The 21,917-nt window shown below is 45.7% G+C and overlaps 1 protein-coding gene across 3 annotated transcripts; it reads left to right on the top strand.

The window, feature by feature from the left end:
- Positions 1–2,508: 2,508 nt before the first annotated feature.
- On the top strand, positions 2,509–20,928 carry LOC146762626 (uncharacterized). Of its 3 annotated transcripts, none has more exons than XM_085549158.1 (5): positions 2,509–3,302; positions 7,086–7,142; positions 8,444–8,630; positions 19,878–20,435; positions 20,590–20,928. In XM_085549158.1, the coding sequence occupies exons 1-4, from the start codon at positions 3,093–3,095 to the stop codon at positions 19,892–19,894; spliced, it is 471 nt and encodes a 156-aa protein (XP_085405284.1). In that variant the 5' UTR covers positions 2,509–3,092; the 3' UTR covers positions 19,895–20,435; positions 20,590–20,928. The 3 variants fall into 3 exon arrangements, with proteins under 3 accessions (XP_085405284.1, XP_085405280.1, XP_085405275.1); XM_085549154.1 differs by having other exon boundaries at positions 8,444–8,639; XM_085549149.1 differs by lacking the exons at positions 19,878–20,435; positions 20,590–20,928 and having other exon boundaries at positions 8,444–12,680.
- Positions 20,929–21,917: the final 989 nt, after the last annotated feature.

Genomic DNA, 21,917 nt, shown 5'->3' with positions numbered 1-21,917 from the left:
AGCTCCTCACCCTGCAGTGGCCTCTGCATCTTGTTGGTGCTTATTGTATCACTCATAGCAGCTCTCCTGGTGGCTGAGAGTCTGTGCCCTTGGGGATCAGAAGAGGACAAGAGTGTCTCTGTGCAGGCAGGGTCATTGTAAGAGCAGCAGCAAATTTCAACAGTGTAAGCAAACTATCAGTGGGATATCAGTGACTTCGCGACAGCTTGGGATCAGCCATGGCGTTTGGACTGGAAGGGAAACCTCTGTTGGGCTGCTCATCTCCTTCCCCAGAGGCATCTGCTCCCTGTACAGGCTGAAGTATGCTCTGGGAAGCCAGAGCAAACCAAAGGGAGGTTAGGAGGAGGGTATTTAAGCCATGGTATCCCAGCGGGGACAAGCTGCTGTAAAAGGGTCACCAGGAGACATGGAAACCATACTAACTGTATGGTTCAGTTGTGATCACCTTTGAGGGCAGCCAAAATCTGCCTCAAGAGCAGCCTGAAAAGAATAGAATGGAAAGGAAAAGAAAGGAGAGGAATAGTTCAGTTGGAAAGGACCCTCAAAACCTATCTAGTCCAACTGTCGGATCTCTTCAGGGCACCTCTAACAAGACACCCAGCCCTCAGCAGCATTACCTGCAAGCAAATGCCATGCCTTGGCCCCATGCTTACTTGCTAGTTTCCCTCCGTATTGCTGCTCCACTGACCTGCTGGAAGAGCCATTAGCCTTTGGCTCACGTCCTCAGAGTCTGGGACTGCTTCTGAAGCCATTCTGGAGCACTGGATTGCATCTTCCTAAATCAAGTGCAAAGTCAGGGGCTAAACCGAGATTAAGGATCAGATATTTTAGTCTGCGGACATCCTAAGAGCTTCATCTGAATAGCTTGGCTTAAAATAAATAATCCATTTTGAATGCAGTTTTGCTTGTGACATACAGACCTCAATGAACACAAGAGAGGAGGAGGAGAGAGAAGGGACATGGCTCTGGAGTAAATCCTCCTCAGCTCTGCCCTGCAGTAACACCATGTTGAGCAGCATAGGCTCACGGGTACTTATGTTTCTCACTTTAAGTGACATGTCCCATTTTTCCTGCTACGTGGCTTATAAGTGGCTGTGCTTTGCTGACAGTTTGGATTCCTGCGAGACTGTTCCCATAGGCCAGTCCAGGAGGAAAAAAATGCAAAGCAGTAAATGGATTTTTTCCCAATGTATTCATTGCCTTTTGTCTCAGACCTAAAACGTTGCTGATGCTAAAAGTTTATGCACTTTTGGCTGCACACAGTTGGCTGTACCTTTTAATAACTCAGTCCAATCCATTTGCAGAAACAACAGTAATACCAGAACTGGGATGATGCCAAGTGATGATAAGCCATTCTGATTGCACTTTAATGGTTCAAGACAGCAAATGTCCACTGCTCCTGCCTTGGACAGATTGGTTCCTTTTAACTCCAGCAGTCTAATCCTGCTTCCCATTAGCTGCCCAGTACTTTCTCCCATGGAATCTCACCTTTCACGGTCTGTATGCTGTGGGATACCAAGTGTGCCTGTGTCACCTGCACTCACAGCTCAGCTGCAAATTTTGTTCCTTCTTTTGTTGCTCCTGGCTATGCTGCACCACCCAAAATCAGACCTTAGTGTTGTCCAGATGCTCCTTGAACTCCAGCACTTGGGGCCATGCCCACTGCCCTGGGCAGCCTGTTCCATGCCTACTGCCCTTTGTGAAGAGCCTTTTCCTAATGCCAAACCAGACGCCCCCCTGCTGCAACTCCATACCACTTCCCTTTATATCAGAGCAGCCCAACCCTGCTAACCCACTAATTCCTGTGCAGGGGATTAACAGCACATAGCAGTGGGACAGAGGGCAGACTGGGGTGGCTGAGCAACGACTGAGACTTTGTGGCATAGTTGACCAGGTCTGCAGAGATGCAGTTACAGACTGATCCTTTTCTCTCTGAGAACAGTGTCTGTGTCTTGTCACAGCCTCCATGGAGAGTCTCGAGCCATTGCTTCCTCTCAGGGGATTTCTTTCTTCTTCACTGATTTATTGCAAAGAGTAGGGTCTCCTGGCATCCCACAGGATTTCTAAGAAAGGTATTCAAAAGAAAAACCCTCGGTTCTGTAGGTTTCCATCAAAATAATGGTGCTTATGATGACAGGCAAAGTATAAACGCTTAGGCAGACAAAGATGAGCACTGGTTTTGTAGCTGCCTATTTAAATCAGATCCCCACAAACGCCAGTCTGGACAGGAGAGACCCAAAGCCTTTCTTGCTTGTTACGTGAGCCTTAGCAGAAGACCTTTATTTGAAGTCTTTTTTTTCTGCTTTCATATGTCAGCAGCAGTGTTCTCCAGCAGTGGAGGGCAGCTTTTCTCTAATTTTAGATCTTTCTCTGGGAAGATGGCAGCTGACAACTGAGACAGTCCTCTGAAAATGCTGGGTTTGAAGGCATGCCTTCTTACTAAAGGCGTACATGCTGTGCGGCACGGCAGTTCCTGCCAGATCAAACTGGGCGGGTTTCACATTCAAATCCCACCCCACTTGGAGGTCACACTCCAGGCAACGTGTCCCAAGCTGCTCGCTGATGGGAAGGCTGGCGCTGGTGTTTTTATAGTGAGCAAACAAACAGGGAGAGCTGCAGAGAAGGAGCAGGAACAATGATTAACACGCAGCTGCTCCACTGAGGAAGTCAAACAGATGCATTATTGTCTCTGAGGACTCCTGGCTGAAGGTACCTGTTTTTAAACAAAGCTTGCCGCATCCCAGTGCATCATTTCAAGCAGTACATTGGCCTGTGAGTTCCAAGGCATAGCTCCCCTGGCTCCTTCCTGACATTGCACCAGAGGAGCAGCAGGGCCACCTCACCCCACTGCATGCAATGTGCAGGAGAAAGCCTCACCAGAATATATGTGAGTTGTGTTTTGTGCTCATAGTGTACCTGATGGGCTTTCCACAGCAAGCCTAACGATAACCTCAGAAAGATGCTGTGCAACATCTGTTCAAAGTTATTGAGGTGCTGTGGTGAAACCATTGGTGTTTAAATAGAGCACTTTGAGTGAGTAGCCTTGTGGCTTGTGACATTTTGCAATTTGGAGCAAAGTTTCCACAAGGGCAATGCTGAAGTGGGCACGCAGAAGCTACCAGTTGAGTTACTCACGATGGGTGTGTTCATCTTTTTCTTCTACTCCCATATCACAGATGTGTCACCCTTTGTGTCCTTCCTTGTGGCAAGGGACACGTTCGCTCCAGGGCCCATTTTTGTCACCAGAAGGCAATGTGAAGCATCCCTCACGTATCTGCCCAATCTTGCTCTGGCCTGATGAGGTAAGGCCTGGGTAACAGACTGAAAATTAGGGGTAGTCCAGCAGCGCCTGGCTTTCCTTCTGAGCTCCTTCCCATAGGGTGTGATCAATCTTTACAGCACGGAGGGCAAACAGACAGCAGCCCACAGGCTGAACTTCGAACTGCCACCTATTTGCATTCACCCCCTATGCAATTTTTAAAACAAACTCTCTATCAGTCTTTGCTCAGGCGTGGATTCACCGCAGATCGATGTGTTGTGCGGGACTTTAAAGGGATGCTGTCAGGCTAAAAATAATCCTGGCCAGCCTTCCTCTCCAGGGTCTGTTCCCAGCGGCCGTGTGAGCTGAATGGGGAGGGCCTGGCTGAGGGCACAGAGCCTCCCAGGGACAGCCTGGTTCAGGTGAGCAACCCCTGCTCAGAGCTGTGGACTTTAAACACATTCTTCCTTGAGAATTAAGCCACCCCTCACTTGACTTTATAGAGTGAATTTTGTCACTCCATATTATTAGCCTTTTTTTCCTCCTTTTGGACTGTATTGTACAAAAGGAGGGGGAAAAAAGAGAGAAAAAAAGAAATCTCTCTGTATCCAGGCTCTTGCTTGGTTTCCCTGTGCAGCCTGATGCATGAGGCCTTGCTGCAGATTTGCAAATGCTGCCAGAGAATGCTCGTTTACCACAGAACGTGCTGCTGTCAATTGAATTTTAAGCCCCCTGTTCTCTATTTATTTTAGGCTGTGAAATAAAATCGTGCCAAAAAAGAAAATAAAAAAATATGATACCTGCAATGATTTGGACAGCACTCTGAGTAAGGGGCTCTGTAGGAGATGCCAGCACTGATTTAGCTCATTCCATTTACAGGAGAAGGAGCAGGGGAACATTTTCAGTAAGAGAAATGGCTCTCCAAAGAAGGGGAGACGGTGGTTGTCAGGCACTTGTTGGCTGAGGAGTGACTGAGTTTGGGGCCTGACCCACAGACAGACGCCCTCCTTTAGCCCTATCCCAAGGCAGAAAGCTATCTTAAGAAGAGCCTTGTAAAGCCTAAACAGGGGTTTCCAGTGGCTCACTCTGCCCTGACAGAAAACAAGCAAGCATCTCTTTTCATCTTCTTTCCCTCCTTACACCGAGTGCCGTGCAGAACCAGCCCATCTTTAAAATACCTTGGGAAACGTGTGCAGATCTTGGCCGTGGGGGGAAAGGGAACAGTGCAGTGCAACCAGCCATGGTGAAGATTACTGTTTTCTACAGGGAGAAAAACGAAGCAAAGGTCTTCAGGCAGAAAAAAATGCAAATGCAAGAGAACGCACAAGCCATGCATCATGCAAATCTTACACTTGTCAGGCAGCGCCTGTGCACTTGGGTCTCCCCTGATGAGCTCGTAGGTGGAGGAGAGACTGTTAATACCGCTCAGATAATCGTGACATTCCTCTCCTCTGCTCCTGCTGGGAACACACCCCGAGGTGATAGAGGTGGCTCTCCCAAGCAGCTGGAGCAGAAGCACAGCACCACTAAGGGGAAGCCCAAGTGTCCTGGATGCCTATTTCCCTTCTCCCTACTCCCTACATCACAAGATGCTTTTGGGGAATGCTGCCTTTCTGGAGATGCTGACTGTTTGCACATCCCTCAGCCACCAGGGCCTCCGGCTGGGGACCAGTACTGCTCTGCAGTCTCTTTCACACCAAGCACATTATCACTGCTCATAAATCATCATCACAATAATTAGCTCCAATTAGCGACTTAATGGAGAGTCTGTGGGGATTCCTGAGTGTACCTCACTGGCATATCTTTTTTAGGACAGTGGAAGCTGAGAAAGCCCTGAGGAATCCCAGTGGTGGCTGTCCCTGATCCCAGGCCTGCCCGGCTGGGTAGGTTTATGCGCACCCTTCCCAGCCCTCAGCCCCACAGGGGAATGCAGCCTGGCCAGCCCCAGCTACAGATGGTGGCATGGCCTCCAGCCCCAAAACAGCCCCAGCCCCACTTCCTCCTGCCACCCCTGGCTTTCTCACACCAAGCCAAGAGAAGGGAGAGATCAGCTGCCAGTACTAGCACGTGGCCCAGACTGTAATTAACACAGACACTTATGTCTTTTCAATCTGAGCACCTCCTTTACATCTGTGAGCATCTCCTCCTCCCTCTCTCAGCTGTGTGGTTTCAGGCAGGTTATGAAGCTCTCTTTGGCCTAGCTGATTTATTTCACTTTTTTTTTTTTTTTTTTTTTTTTTTTTTGTAGTATTTCACTGGCAAGCCACGATTTACAGGAAGATGTGTCAGTAGAAGGAGCAAATTGCACAATTACAGCAGCTCGATAGAGAGTTAGCTCTTAGGCCAGTATGTAAATTGCTGTTTTTAGAAATTACACATCCTTCCTTTTCATGTGGGATCTCGGCTTATCTTTCTCTGACTGCGGGGATTCTGCTGCGTAATGGGGTCAGCTATTGTGTGAGACGTTGTTTTGTAACATGGTGGCAGCAGCTTCAATTCCACCAATCGATCCAGGCGTCGGGAGCATAAAATCAAATTTCTACCTCCATTACCCAGTTTAGCTTCTACCTGCCCTCTGTAGGTATACAGGGAACATTAGATTCATCTACACCATTTAAGTCCAAATTCCAGATCACTATTTGCTTGGGATAATTTTAATTGAGCTGGCTGAAGGTGAAGCTCTCTCCAATGAATAACAGTACCTTCTCTTTTAGAAGAATGACAGAGATGGAAATAGAATTAATTCAGAGATCCAGTCTTGTGGTCTACCCACTGGGCACACGTCCTCCAAATTAGATAGGACAGAATGGGAACTTTGGAATTACCAAGGAGTCAGTTTGAAATAAATGCAAATGAAAGCTTTTTCGTACCGTGAGTAATTAAAGTATGGGACTTGCTGCCACCAGATGATGCGAAGGGCTCCTAAAACATAAACAAGTGTCAGCAGAGCTTGGCCAGGATTGGGAAGAAGGACCGAGAAGCTCTGAGAGTCAGAATTAAACTTCTATGTCCACCAGGAGCTGAGAAGGTGGCAATCCAATGAACCACCTTCAGCTTGCCTTGCTCCTCTTATTCCTTCCTTTCTCACCCACTCCTGGCTGCTCTTGGGTAGTACAGCACCCTCGTTCTGACCCTGCACCCCACTTCCATTTTCTGCACTGCAGTGTGGTGCAGGTCAAGCAGTGCTGATTGACACAGCAGATTGCATGCATGAAAATGTCAGTGTAGAGGTGCTGTTTGCCCCTCTGCTCCAAAGACAAGATTGTCCCAAGCATTTCTCCTTTCCTAAGTATGAGGTTTGCCGGAAGAAAGCCATATTTTACTGAAGGGTGAGTCAGTTCATTCAGCCCAGGGCTGGCTTTGCAGTGCCTCCAGAGGAATTCAAGGCAGACCACATTTTTTGTGTGTTTGCTTGTTATCTTATCTTTGAAGTCCTTTGGGAGGCCGTGATCTGCCTTCAACTGACATGAACACAGCCTGACTACAAATCATTGTTTGAAGAAGTGATTGTGTGACTTTTTAGTCCTCAGATAACAGTTAAAGAGCCTGCCCAGGTCTCTCAAATTAAATGCATAGCTACTCAGTGCATAAAGCTTTCATTTGCATGGCTGCCAAAGGTGCCAGGCCAGAGCTCAGCCCTCCATCTTTGATGGTCAGTGCTCTCAGACCTCTCACTCTTTCCCTAACTCACCTTCTTTGGGTCTCAGAAAACACCTGTTTTGTAGCTCCTCCAGAGAAAGATAGGAATGTGGGTTTTCCCTAATTTCTTTTTTTCACAGGACTACCTGTTTTCCCACACATAATTACTCCCTCTGTTCTTTTTAAGGTTCTGCTGCCAGAAACTGGAAACGACCCCTGTGCTTCATCAAGTGGGATAACACGGGTGAGCATTTATGGATGTGGAGATGCTAAAACTACCAGCAAAGCACAATTGCTGTGAGACAGGAGGCTGTCTGCCTGGATCTCACATGCCTGTCCAGCAACATATGCTTCAAACATTTGTATCCATTCATGCAACCCCATAAATGCGAATAGGTGTCATTTATCTATAAATACAGCTCACAGGGTCTGCCAAGTGATTTAGGCACCAGTTTTCTGTAGAGACGCCTACATCCCAACGATTCCAGTGGGTTTATGGCAACTCTGCCTGTTTGCAGTGGCACCCAAAAGGCTGACTTTCATTTCTGCTCAGATGCTGTTGCACACTGTGGCTGTGTGAAGAAGGCAAACGTTATAGGCTATTTGTAGTGACTTACCACAATCTACAAGTGTTGGGTAAAATTCACCCTGGAAGACTTTTCTTCAGAATGTGTGGCCCTATTTATACATGAGAACAGTGTCAGCAGCATGTCTAAGGAGAATACAGTTGTGCAGTGTTCCATGAGAAGTTTTTCCATGCTGGCTTGAATGTCAAGATGGAAAATAACAACCCAGGAGACAGATCAGAAGGGCACACAGACCTGGGATGGGTGAGGAGAGGGAGCCCAAAGGAGTTTAATCTTTCATCAGCCAGCTTGTGTCTTGGGAACAGGGCTTTTGGATAGAGAGGACATTTCTCTTCTCAGCACCAACTGATATTGCACTCATTCCCTTCACGGTTCCCTCTGTGCCCATGGGAGAGATGAGGAAAAAATTCCTGATCCATGAATGAGGTTTGGATCAGACCCTGTGCTGTCAGCTGATAACTCCCCACGTCTCAGCCCTGCTGTTTCAACAGGATGGTACAAATTCACACCACACAAACAGGAAACGCTTCCAACTTGCTATCAGGCAATCCTGCTTAACTCAGGGGTTTTCTAATATAGCAGTGTCCCTTGTGACATGACTGCATTCACCTGGCTTCAGGCTTATTAATAATTGAGAAATATTTAGTGACACCTGTTCTGGAAGTAGCAATGACTGATGCCAGCAGAACCATTTCCGATAGTGGGCTGGAGTTTATCTACAGATCCTTTCCTTACAGAGAAATAATTACCTGGTTAACACTAGTATGTGTTGTGCCTTAAGTACTAAAGGGAAGTGATCTTGGCTATTTCATTCTCTTGGAAGAACTGTGATGTTCAGAGTACCCACAAAACAGGAGGTTGTAAACGAGCCCATTACACAGCAGCCTACTACATGTCCTGATAGGCTTACTTTTGTAGAAAGATTCTAAAGCTGAACTTCATTTGTCCCAATTTACAGGCATGTGAAGGGTGCAGTTGTGAATGCAAAGCTCATAGTGGTGTTCTGAAGATAAAATTGAGGATGGATCTAGTTCAAAAGCCACCAAAATGCGATGGGAGGATCACCAAGATTAAGATGGTGCCCAGACAGCTGGCAATGGGAAAAGGCTCTGCAACACAGTTTACTCTCATCCTGTCGGCTGTGGGTAAGCCAGGTACTAACAGTACAGGACCACATGGGATTCCAAGGCTAGCACATCTACAAAGCATGACTCTGCCCCCAGCTTCACAGAGAAGGAGTGCAGAAGGTCAGAAGAACAGTTTCTTCTCAGTAAGAGCAGTGATGCAGTGGCACAGGCTGCCCAGGGAGGTGGTGCAGTCACTGTCCTTGGAGGTGTTCAAGAGCTGTGTGGATGTGGCACTGAGGGACATGGGCAGTGGGCGTGTTGTGATGGGCTGCTGGTTGGACTGGGTGGTCTTAGAGGTCTTTTCCAAATATAACGATTCTGTGGTTCTTTGTCTTGAACTCTCCCATTACTGGAGATGAAACATTAGAAAAATGGCTTCAGACAGGCCACAAGCATTTCTGCAGGTATAGGGAAGATCCTTTTCCATGGTTTTGTTCCCTTGGCTGTGGCCCAATTACTCCAGTGGTCGAGGTGTGCTGGGAGAGACACATACAGCTGAATGCTAAATTAATTGATTTCTCTAGCTAAACTGTGCCTACCTATTTACCAAGTACAAATGCATGTGTCTCTGCCCTCACGTGGACATTCCCTTGTTTTCTTCTCCCATTGCCAAGATACAGTTGAGTGTTTTGCAACAGCATATTGTGAGCACCCACAGCCTAGGACAGATGGAAGATAGAGGGTAGGGATAGTCCTAACAAGAGGTGAGAACACTGGATCATGTTTCCCCTGGCAGACTGGGAACTTAACTCTAACCTGCCACATCCTGCATGGATGTCTTAGTCACCTGCTGCTCTGCTTATCTGCAGGTAAAAAATCCAGGATCATAAAAATGCCAGCTGTGTTTTTGTGCAGTGTCACATAAATTGTCTTCAAGCAAAAGGTAGATTCCCACTTTGAAAAAGAGGGTTTGGATTTTTATTTTATCTTATAAAGTACCCTCAGTGGTACAGCCATTGTTTAAGAGCAAGTGTCATCACAGTGGCTTTGGAGAAGTAGCAGGTGTCTCATTGGGACTGCAAAGAGAATTTAAGTTCTCTTGTGCTCGAGTCCAAAGCAAAAAGCCCAGGTGAAGGCATGGAGCCAGTCTCATATGCAGAAGCAACTTGCTGAATTGATGCTGGGACGATTTACACCAGTCTTTTGTTTTATTAGCGTTATAAACTGCCCCATCTGAACTAGTGGCCAGGATTTAGGAGTGGGTCGATGATGAAAAAAATCCATTAATTGATTGTGGTGTTTTTCAAACTTTCTGAGCTGCTGGTGCTGTATTGTTCGGTCAGCACAACTACAGGAGGAGGCTGTTTGCAGAGGGGGTGGCTTACTTAAACCTCCCTTCTCAGTACGCAGTTTTCATCTGATGAGGGATGTAAAAATGCTGTGTGACTTCAGCCAGGGATTGTGCCTTGTGAATGGAGTGCTGCAAACAGGAATCCCGAGTAAAACTTTGCAAGAAGCAATACCAGATGGTGAAAAAAAGTCACCCAGCCCCATGGGAAGAGCAGACTGAATTCTGCTCACTATTCACCTGTCCTTCTCCTGCCTGGTGACTTGCCTTCTGTGTGTTGAACATGCAGCCTTGCAGCAGTGTTGCTTCACCTCCAGCAGCAGCAGAACCTTCCTGGAACCCTCAAAGGTTCAGCCATCAACACCAACCACTTCCCACCACTGGTTTGAAAACTGCCCATTTGGCCTTGTTCTTTGCCTTGACATCAGCCAAGAACAGCAAGAGGCAACGTGGCAAGTGGTGCCGTTTGGAAAACGTGGTCTGTGAAATGCAAATACTTCTAGGTGATTGCAGAGATAATATGGTCTTATGAAGGAACCGCTTGATATGTCAGTGTTAATACCCACATCCCTTTGTTCGCTCAGTGTTCATGTACACAGTACATATTTTGCTTATAGAATACAGAGCAGGGTTGTAATAGAGGTGTCTTCAAGCTACATTTATTTGATGTATTTGTTTTTACATTATTTTTATGCTACTAGTGAATGGGCTGTTTGGGAATCAAAATGCCAAAGCTGAGGCATGAACAGCATTGCTCATCTCCATCCCACATCAGGCATGATAAAGAAATCAGGGCGGTATTGATTGCAGCAGAGAAGGGGACAGAGCACAGAACACTATATACACGAACCCTGGCCAGCTGCTTAACACCCTGGCAAACATGGCATTTTTATCTTAAATTTCGGTGCAATTTAGAGCTGGGCTGTGTACTGAGGAGCAGCAGAATGTCTTTCAGGGAGATGAAGGAGGAAATACCTTTCTGTAAACAACAGTTAATAAGTAGCTTCATCAAGTAGCGGTGACTCGCTGGAAAATCACAGGAAAAAGATATATTTCTTTTATGAGCTCACCACGGGTACTCAGGCCGCTGTGAGATCCTCATCACCACAGCTACTCGGGCCACTGTGAGAGGAGATCCTCACAGGCCTCGTCCCAGAGCTGGCATTCTGCAAACCCCCCTTTGCAAAAAGAGTTGCTGACCCACCAACACTTCCCATGTTTGTGCACTCTGCCATGGATGTGCTTTTGATGGCACTGTGACCAGGTGCTGACATCTGTCCCCTTGCAGCCGTTGTGGCCAGGGCAGCCCACATCTCTGAGATCCCAAAGCATCTCTGTTGCAGTTCTGCTTCCTATCGCCCTGTGTCCTGTCTGCATCTCTTTCCTGCTGGAAGACCTGCCCTGACCCTCTGTTGCTCACTGGGGATTTGCATGCACTGCTTGCTGGCAAGTGTGAAGAACAAGGCCTGAGAATTTGAGAGCAGAGATTTTGTTCCTGTAGGTTTGAGGCCGGGGTGTGAAACATCAACTTCCAGCTCCCGAAATACGATGCGGAGGTGGCACCGCTCTGCGAAGTGCATCTGCCCGAGGGACAGCTGCATTCACACAGGAAAGAGGGCGTGCTAATTGATTTGTGCTAATTGGTTTGTGCCTGTACGTGAGCATGCGTGTGTGTGGACAGACTGGTAGGTACCAAACATAAAAACCAGAAAATGGCAATAGAAGGAGACAGCAGTATTAAAAAAAGTGGGAGCAGGTGTTTGTTTTTACGGTGTGTTTGTAACAGGCTATTTGCAGGTCTGCACAGCTGGTGGGCCAGTGTGAATGCAAAGTGAGATCCCCAGAGACAAATAACACCTTTTATCAGGTAGCTGGTAACAGCCAGGAACAAAAATAAAGGTGTACTACTGTGGGACAGTGCTCAGACCCATGCTCTGGAGCTGCCCAGTTTGCCCAGCATGGCAGTGATCCCGAGAGCCTGGCAGTCTCATAGAGCACTGCTGTTCTTCTTGTTTGGGCCAGTCTGATAAGGAGAGAGCACTTCATAGAATGAATCATAGAATGGCTTGGGTTGAAAAGGATTACAATGATCATCTAGTTTCAACCCTCCTGCAATGTGTAGGGTCGCCAACCACCAGACCAGGCTGCCCAGAGCCACGTCCAGCCTGGATCCATCCACTTAGGGAAACCTGGAGGATGCTTGATTTGGAGCAAATGCTTATGTCAGGTCTTCAGTCCTCGGTGATTTCCTTCTTACCAGCTGGTGCACCCTCAGTGACCTCCCCACCCTTAACATAATGTTGGAAAAGTACAAATAAACTGTTTGGAATTCCAGGAGTGGAGTGCAGTTTTGATTTTGTAGCACATTCTAGAACTTCTCCTTTAGTTCCATGCTAGCATGAGGATATTTTGCAGCTGCTGAAACATCCTGTCAGCTCCCAGCTACTTGAGCCATTCTTTCTGAGCCCTCCGCACCAGCAGGGCCAAGACTCTCTTTTGCTGATGTGCAGGGAGTATTCTGATTCTCTCATGTCTCTATATTTATAACAAGAGAAGCTTTCACATCTATCATTGCTCTAAATATAACCAGCTAGTTGCTCCTATGTAGTGATTTTAAAAGCAGTAATTGCAAGGGGCTGAGACTGGAGAGGGAATGATGATGCCAGCGGGCCAAAGCTGTTGGTCACTTAGTGCATGGTAACCTCCAATTGGTTTGGCCCTAGAGAACAGCTGACTTTTCCATTTGTCTTTTTCTGACATAACAACCTTTTTGTATTTTCTATTTCATCCCCCCCCCCCAACAAAAAATATATATATATATATGGAAATATATATATCCAAAAACATAATAAAATGATAGTAATAGCTGATATCTGTGACCCATGCAGCCTACTGTAGGGAATCTGCTTTAACAGGGGGGTTGGACTTGATGATCCCTAGAGGTCCCTTCTAACTCCTACAATTCTGTGTTTCTATGAAATGGGAGGGAGTAATGAGGATATGGTATAGAGGAGAATTTTGCTCACCCAGAGTTAAACACCCCAGCCAGCAGTGCCAGCAATATCAGTCACTAATAGTAACCCTGTGTAGCTGCATGCATTAAGGTGGTAGAGGATGATAAGGCTGAAAAGCAAAGCAGTCTGTTAGGCTATAGTTGAATAATAGAGTCGGTGCTGCAGAGAGGGAAAACTTCCATGCCTTCCCTTGCTCTTCCTTCAAACATAAAAGTGCAGGGAGTGGTGCTGAGGGATGGAAAATCTGATTTCCTACTGCTGAGAGACAGGGTGGCACTCGAGAGGAGGTTTTCAAGGTCACAGCAGCGATGCTATCTAGGCAGCGGGGAAATAGGCAGGTGGATGCCTTATGAAGAGGTATTGCACTCAGGCTCAGCAAAGGCCGCATGAGCTTTAGGAGAGTTCAGCCTCAAACCCACAGCTCTTTCAGTAAAAGGCAGGGACTTGAAGGCAGGATGCAGTATTTACAACGATACCATATCGTACCAATTGTGCTGTGCTCCACAACAATGCTGTCTAATCTCAAGCAGAACATTTGCCAGCTTGGCACCTCTGTTCAACCCTCTTGGTGTGGCAGAGAGAAACCCAACCCACTTCACAGGATTGAGTTTGGGCTTTATAACTAATATTTACCTGTGTCTTGAGGATACGGGGCTGGGAGGCACTACAAAAGGGACATCAAAGGTGCTCATGCACTCAGCGCTGGTGCAGGGAGTACAAGAAGTGGCTGCTTTCTGAAGAGGCTGCTTGACCTCAGGGCAGCAGCTCTAGCAAAGGTTGCACAACCCTGCCACAATATGTTCCAGGACTTCTGTTCAGACCTTCATGAACTGAAGATTTCCTAGAGGGCAGTGCCAAACTTGCCTTACCAAATACAGGTATGAGGCACACAGGAATCGATAAGTTGAATTTGGATCACCTTCCTTTAATTACCTGACTTGATGAAGGGGGGCAGAAAAGCCTTTTTCTTTGGTAGGGCTTTCCAACCAATGCCATATGAAGTCTAGCATAAGGCATCACATTTAAACAAGGAAAATAGGTTTTGCTAGCTTCAAAACTTAATCAGAAAAAAGGAAAACTGCACAATTACACCAACAAAAAGTTCCAGCTAGAACTTAAGAAACCCCTAAAATCTCTGTTTTAATCCTGCATCATGGCATTCCATGCCAGCAAAGCATGCTGGAAGGACAGCCCTTGATAACTGGGGGAAATGGCTCAGCTTGAGCAGCAGCCATTAACTCCCTGTGGGAATGGGAAACCAAGCAGCTCCCTATAGGAAACCTTTCCCCTAAGGAGGGCTACATGAAGCACCTCAGCAAAACCATAAAACCTTCCCTGCTGTTCTCACAGCTGTGCTGCTGCTTTCTACCCACCAGAATGGATGTCATGCTGCATGCAGTACCAAAGCATGACTATTAACATGGCTACTGTGAACTACCCACTGCAGAGGCAGCGGGAGAAGGGATTTTGAGGGCAACACAGAGTCTAAGGCTGATTTTGTCAAGTCTCAGGGGAAAAAAGCCAGGAAAGGAGAAAGGGAAATGGGAGGGGACCTGGGGTTCCAGGAATTGTTATCTACACGTACAGGAAAAATAAAACTGCCCTCCATTTCTTGGTAGCAGAACAACAAGCAATGGAGATGCCTTATCACAAATGCTGAAAACACATATGTCTGCAGTCATATCCCTACAAGTGTCCGGGCTTGTAACAGTTGTCAAGGAAAACGAAGAATTCTCCTGATTCTGAATTAATTGCCAAGCTGTGTATCAAACAGGGAGGAAACGGGAGAACTAATTCCAGCCCCCATCCTCTCCTTTGCACTCAAAATATTAACTAACTCCACTCAAGTTTCCTGATATTTCCAGTATTTCTATGTTACGCAGGGAACCTAAAGCTCCCACAGTAGTAGACAGTGAGAATTAAGCAGTGTTTCTACTAACTTAGTGCATACTTCCTGAGTCTGAAGGTCTTTATGAAGAACAGGAATGACTTCAGAATCAACTGAGGTGTGCTAGGAATGTCACCTATATTTTACAAAGAACAGTTTCTAGGAAAGAAATCAAAGACTGAAGGATTGTCTCTCCCAGGACAGAAAATGGAAATGAGCAAAACAGTTCTTTCTGTTAACAAACAGATTCTAAAATTACTCATTTCTGATTCCTTTGCAGTCTCCCTTTCTGTACAAATGGTCATGTTACTGCATCTCAAATTTTGATTTTGCTTAGTTTCAGAAACGAGTTTCTGTCTTGCAACAGCTTATGGGGATGTTGAAGACAATACCTGCATGTATTTCACCAGTCAGTCTTATCTTCCTCAGAGTACTCAGTAATCTAGGTGAAAATCTTGTGGAATTGCCCCCTTCATCTGTTGAGGAAATGCATGGTCAAGAGCAGAAGCAATCATTTAAAGTTCCTCAAAGACGTCTTGATTAGCAAATGTCCTGTTAGATGGGTTGGGTCCAATTTAGTCCTGCTGTAAACTAACGCAACAGTGTCTGAAGGGGTCTGACCTACATCCTCGGAGTACCTATTAGGCTCCATTTACTCAGGTAAATGATCTCAGTCTCAACAATTCTTATCTGGGGGATTTCTTTATGAAATCAGGAAATTATCTTCTGTGGGAGGTTCACAGCTTTAACTCCAAGCCTATCAAAGTTAACACAGATTTTCCCGTTCCCATAGGCCGTACAGGAGCACCCTTATGGGGCCCTCATTTCTCACCATTTTCATCCGCTCGTTCCTTGCAGATCTTTATTTTGGATGAACATAAATTTCCAAAAGAAACTCCTCTGCCAGCTTGTTCAGGAAGGAGTCAAAACAACAAAATAATTTGAACATAATGGAATAGGACCCAAGGAAACAGGGTTGTAACTTTTGATCCTACCATGGACTCCCAGCATGACAGCAGACAAGTCACTTTTATCTGGGTTTATTGTACCCAAATCTTGCTGTCTCTGTGGAAGTTCCTATGAGAGGAACAGTGTCTAAACTAGGAAGATGGGTTGCTTTGAGTGCCAGTAAAGAGAGCTAGGAGCCTGAATAGATCACCCTCCTGTGTTTCATGTACTTCTGCATGGAATAAGTCTGTTGACTTGGGCACTTCTAGATGCCTAACGAAAGCTCTGAGGAATCCAGGCTTTGACTTCTCTGTGGGTCTGAGTCTCATTTCTATATGAGGTACTTAGCATTCAGTCCATGTAGTAATACTGTGAAGACAAATGTTAGAAATAGTGAAGCAGTGGGATCCATCCTTCTGTTCTGAGTAGAAAGGTGAATGGCTGCATTAACTACAGGAAAATCTGAAGCCTGGTTTAAATGCTAATACAGAAATTGTCCCAAGTCTTTTAAACTAGTTCAATATTTCCTTACATTTCTGAATATTCATGTCTGTGGAATAATGGCAAAGTGGTGTTTTGTAGCCAAGATGATCAAAGGTCAGAAGAAAGAATACCTCTCCCTACAAGCCTTGCTTTTCTTTGAAAAAACAAAGCTTTGAGATTTGAATCTGGTATTAAATTCTAAAGTTCACATTTTGAATGATTTTTGGAACTGAGTGGGAGCATTTGCAAAATGCTCATGTTTACATTTCCCCTTGACTTGTGTTATCTTCCATCATGAAATGTAGGCTTTAGAGCACAGCTACAACCTTGCTGCACTCTGTGCTGTTATGAGCCTTTGATCACTTTAATCACTGTACTTAAGAGTAGCTTGATCTATTTTTTTCAGCTAAATTGACATTCTACAAGGCAAGAAAGTAATTAGTGATGTCTACTCCACTGAAATAATACAGCTTCTCTCTTGTTCCCTCGTGAGCTGTACAGCTTGGCTATAGCCATTGTTAGACACAAAAAAGAGCTTCCTTCTTAAAGAACGAGAAGTAAAAGACAACTTTGTGTAGGATTATTAGACACCGTGTTCACATTCCAGCTTAGATGTGTCTCTTGCAACACAAGCAATCAGTTCTAGCTTTCCTCTTCCCTGGGAGGTCTGGATCCTGGAGTAGCCCATGTCATTTGTGCATCTCCTTTGGCTCAGGGCTCAAGCACATGGCTAAATACTAAGCTTCCTTGTTTGGGGCATTGCTTTGCATCCCTAAGATGCTTTAAGCAGGATGCCCTGCTTTTACTGCTTGATCTTATCTGAGTTATTTAAATATGAAGTGCTAGCTATCTGAATTTTATGCAATTACCTGATTTCTGTGCATCTGTGTGTGCTTTCATAAAAGCTCAGGTCTGCACACCAGAGTGGCAGTAGTTTCACCTTCCCCAGAGGACTCTAGCTGCATGACTTAGCAGTGTTACACTGCTCCTTGCAGAATGACTCTGCCCCTTGAGCAGCAAGCCCATCCTTTTGACATAAACCAGCTGAGAAAGCAAAGAGGTGAGAGGGGTCCATCTTGAAACATCTCAGGTCTATCTCAGAGCAGGGCAAATGCATAAGCTTCCAAACTTCAGGTTTACTTTAGAAGTGGAATAGATTTGTTTTAGAAGTGGTGTAGCTTCCCCTGCTCATATAAATGCCACTGCCTCCCTGGTGGGTGGGAAGAGTCATAGAATCGCAGGGATCAGAAGGGACTTCTGGATGTCATCAAGTTCAACCCCCAAAGAGCCTCCCTCAAGTGCAGCATGCACAGCTCTTCAGAGCACCTCAGGGCTTTATTATCACATTCACAACTGCACCCACAACAAGCTGATGCCAGCAGGGGTGGAGAGGGCATGCAGAGCCATTCACAGTGCTGTGGCCTGCACTCCCTGACTGTTCTGCTTGCCTATTAAGGAACAAAACTACGATCACCAGTTGTCACTGCAAAGGGTCTCCCAAAGTGTTGGCTTCCAGAAGTCATGAGATGAACTGGTGGTGGCTCATAGTCCCCTACCCCTCAAGCAATAAATAATATTGTCTGCAGTAGAAACTGCCCCACCAGCAAAACTATTAGTCTTCCATTAGAAGGACAGGATCAGATGGCTGCATGTGGATGGACAGATGTTAAAAGAGCAGTATGAGTTTCTCCTAATTCAAGAGCTGCTGAGATGTTTGATCCTCTACTACAGAAACTGCTTACTTCAAAGATGGCAGGATCTAGGCCATAAAAACATAAAGAGGCAAAAAACAAATTTAAACCCCTATATCAAATAAACGTGTCTGGAAGCATGTGCCTAAGCCAGTGATGCATTTCTTTTTATGCACAAAAATTGACAGTCCATCAGGAATCTGCATTTCTACATCATTGTGAAATCCTGAGGAGCTGATGTCCTTTCCATGGTCAGACAATCTGGTTGCTGAGCTGGTGGCTGCAGCAGCGTGCTGCGCTTCTGCAGGCACTCCCCATGACAGCAGTCTCCTCCTCCTCCGTTTTGCTCCTATCAGCCAGGCTCCAGTGAGAGCTACATCCACAGCACCCCAATACTCAGCCCCTCAGTACCTGAAATGGTAATAGCACTGTTTTGTTTTTATTTCCCAGACAGAAGGCTGTGCTGTTTCTGGCTCCTTGCTGCAATAAATTGGCAGATGATGCTCTAATGAGAACAATAATGCACCCACCCTACCGCCTTTGATCACTTATGTGCTCTTTTGCAGCTTGTGAAAGGCTCTAAAAGCTTTCACCAGACAGGTTGTTTGATTTTTAAGGAGTGTCACTAGCGCTGTTTACCCCAGACAGGCAGAAGCCTGTTTTTGCAGTGTGTGGTTGCTGGGACAATTGACGTCAGCTAAGTGACCAATATGCAGTTTCACCCAAGAAGTGCCAGGTTCCATCCATTTCCCAGCAATTTCAACAGCAGAAGCTGCCTCCAACCAGCATATTTGAACTTAGTGCTCCAGCAAGCTGCTTAATGGGTTGGATGCTGGGGTGCAGTCAGTGGGCATCAAATGTGCTGTGCCATTTCACATCAGCTGATGGTCAGCAGAAGTATTGCATGATGGTGCTGATGGTCAGCAATTGCACATGTACTAGCTGTATTCTCATGACAAAGTGATCTGTGTTGTTGACCCTTTTCCTTTATTCAAAGCTACCCGTGGAAGGAAAAGAGATGCACTGAATTTGCACAGAATGGTCTGTCACAATTGTTTCCGCTTGTGCACTCCTAGCTACAGCCCTATGACCATCTTCTCTCTCACTGAAAATTATCTGGCAACACAGATGAGCTCCCGCAGGAAGTTATCACCGGGTTGTGATTAAAGTTACCCACCAAGCAGATGTTTCTTTGGAAGAAATGTACTGTTTCATGAATCTGTAAACTCAGAGCAGTTAAAATGGAGGTTGGAAACAACGACCCAAAAATGCTGAATACATCTTACCTCACCATTTCTCTTGCCGTTTCCCATCCATTCTGCTTGTCCCAGCCACCCCATCCTGCAGCATGGCAGTCTGAGTGACTGAACTGACAGGTGATCTTTTGTGACTTTCTGCATACCTTTGTCTACTTTAGCACCCAAATCATGGTCTCTGCTTATTTATGCACCTTTATCTGAAGGGGAATCGACTCCATTTTAATTGCATATGAACGGGATGATAATAAAGCACTAATTGCTTTTTCTGCCCACGGACTGATCTGTATCTGGTTGAATTTGCCCTTGTTGATCTCATAACATTGGCAAAATAGCAAACAAATACACACAGATGTGCTGCTTGCATTAGAAGAATCCAGGTATCTCTCTCATTTTTCACAGTCCGCTCGATGTCTTTTCATTTCAGCAGCTACACACAGCATCACTGATGTGTAACTGCTCAGCAGATATGCTAATACTACATATCCTGTACACTGGCTATCCCTATTTGTGAGCCTAAGTGAGGTTTCTGTTGGTAAAGTTGTCCCTTTTTTGTGTGAAAATGAAATCTTTGTTCTCATTGATGAAACAAGCAAGGAATGGCCCACACAGAGGAATCCTGAGTTCACAATACCCTTCTAAAATGCAGAGCTGGTGAAACATGTATCCGTCATCCATTGCTTTCTGTGTCTTGTAGCATACCTACTGCTGTGATAACTGAGCACCTGTCAAGATACTATATTGCTAGTCATGGAAATGGAAGTCATCTCAGATTTATCTACAGAGAAGCTGACATTGCTGCCTGGCGAGTTTCTCAGCTTTTGTGACTCAACCTTGACCCTCAAGGATCTACTTCTCAAGGCAAGAAAGCAACAAATTCTCCTCACGGATTTAATCACTGTCTCCTCTGCTATGGGTTCTGATTCATGAGGTGGTAAAGATCTCTTTAACCAAACCAGATCACCTGGAAGTAGTCACAGCTACAGGACACAGAGCACTCACTTGCCACAAGCTGACTTTGGCATTCCAGGTCCCAGTAATACCCACAGTGAAGTGGAAAACTGCTCCTTGCTTGTGGATCACTGATGCTAATGGGCACCTTTCAGACATTAAGGCTTTGGCCATATTTGAACTGCAAGACATTCTTAATGCCCTCATTGTCCTTCGAGCTCATGAAGGATGCTTATAATCTTGCAAAAAAGCCACGCTCCAAAGTCATCAAGTGATATTAGATTGTATCTCAAAACCACTAGAGGTGAGTGCTCAAAGATTCCTGTCTCTTAATACTGAATTGCTCCATTAGAACTTCCAGTACAAGCAAGTGTGATTTGTCCTGTGCATTGCTGTCTTTCTTGGCTAATGCTTTTCACGTAAGTCCAGGTTTAAGTTCTCTCCCTTTCTTTTTCCAGGCTCCCTCCATTTCCCAGAAGGTATCCCAGAGCTGGAGCCAATTCAGCTGCCAAGACACCGCCTTTCTCACCTGCTGATTGCAATTAGCCACTGCCAGCTGGGACCTGGTGTGCAACTGAAGAGCTAACAAGAAGCAGAGACCAGCAGGACACCTTGACAGGCCATACACAGTGAATAAATAAGAAATACTGCACTGTGTTCCTGAGGTTGCTTCACTACAAAAGCAATTCCTATGTCCCTGCATGCATGTCAGAGGTTCATCTTGCTTCTCCTGCTCTTACCTCCTGCTGTCACATACTTGCCAGGAAAGGAACACAGGGAAATAAAGGTTACTGATGGTAAAAACAAACCCAGCTGTGGTCTTGTTAAGAAATCTTTTGGCTTACCTCTATCCTCAGGCAGCACCCATCATCACAGGGGAGAGGTCACCTCTGATTATGGTGGCAGCCTAAACTGAGAGGAGGGATTCTGTCCTACTTGGGCACTGATCAGCACTTGCCTCCCCGTCTGGATCTCTGGGGCTTTGGAGGGGATGGTGGTGCTCCTTCATCCCTGGGGCCCAGCCTCAGAACCAGGGTGTTGTAGATTTCCTCCATAATGAGCTTCTGCATATTTGAAGTACTACTTTGAAAGGGTCCAGGAGATTGGCAGCCAGGCAGGTTCCCAGATAGAAAGATATCATCTGCCTTTGCTTCAGACCAATGCTCCCTGGCTTAATCTGGACCCCAAGTGATAGGGACAGCTGTCCTCTGTCTGGCTTCAAGTCCCATCTCCTGACACAACAACCCTAATGCTTCCGTCTTATGCTCAGAAAAGCACTGAATTTGCACTGTTTCAAAAGGATTATGGATTTGGGATGCTATATTTTTGAATAATGACGATGACATCTGCCTATGGAGCCTTGCTAGATTTTATGGCCATAGTAAGCCTTTCCAGCTTAACCTCTCCATATGAGATACATTTAGATAAAGCATATCATAGAATCATAGAATTACCCAGGTTGGAAAAGACCTTGAAGATCATCAAGTCCAATCACAGCCTAACCATAGTACCCTAACTCTAAATATTGGAGTACAAGTCCATTTTCCTTTCCATTTTACCTTCTTTGGGGACTCCTTCTTGACATAAGTGCTATATGAACTTCCTGGGAATAACTCACACTTACTTCAGCAAAAAGAGATGCCACTGTCATGGGGAGCATCCAGCCAGGATCACAGACTTCTTATACAGTGAAGGAAGGCCCTCATTGGTCCTTGTTGTGTGAGGGTTTTTTTCAGTGTTTTAACTTCTTTGAGATGATGTGCTCCACTTAAGCACATGATCTGAT

The sequence above is a fragment of the Coturnix japonica genome, chromosome 1, assembly GCF_054131305.1.
Source record: "Coturnix japonica strain WE chromosome 1, WE-NBRP24, whole genome shotgun sequence".
NCBI lineage: Eukaryota > Metazoa > Chordata > Aves > Galliformes > Phasianidae > Coturnix > Coturnix japonica.
The sequence above is the reverse complement of the archived record's forward strand: the minus strand, read 5'-3'. Positions and strand labels throughout refer to the sequence as shown.

Bases quoted from the DNA above. Each gene is read 5' to 3' on its own strand.
- LOC146762626 (XM_085549149.1), top strand. From the start codon at position 3,093: ATGCTGAAGTGGGCACGCAGAAGCTACCAGTTGAGTTACTCACGATGG. The intron at 3,303-7,085 runs GTAAGGCCTGGG...GTTCTTTTTAAG, and splicing joins TCTTGCTCTGGCCTGATGAG to GTTCTGCTGCCAGAAACTGG. The intron at 7,143-8,443 runs GTGAGCATTTAT...CCCAATTTACAG, and splicing joins CATCAAGTGGGATAACACGG to GCATGTGAAGGGTGCAGTTG.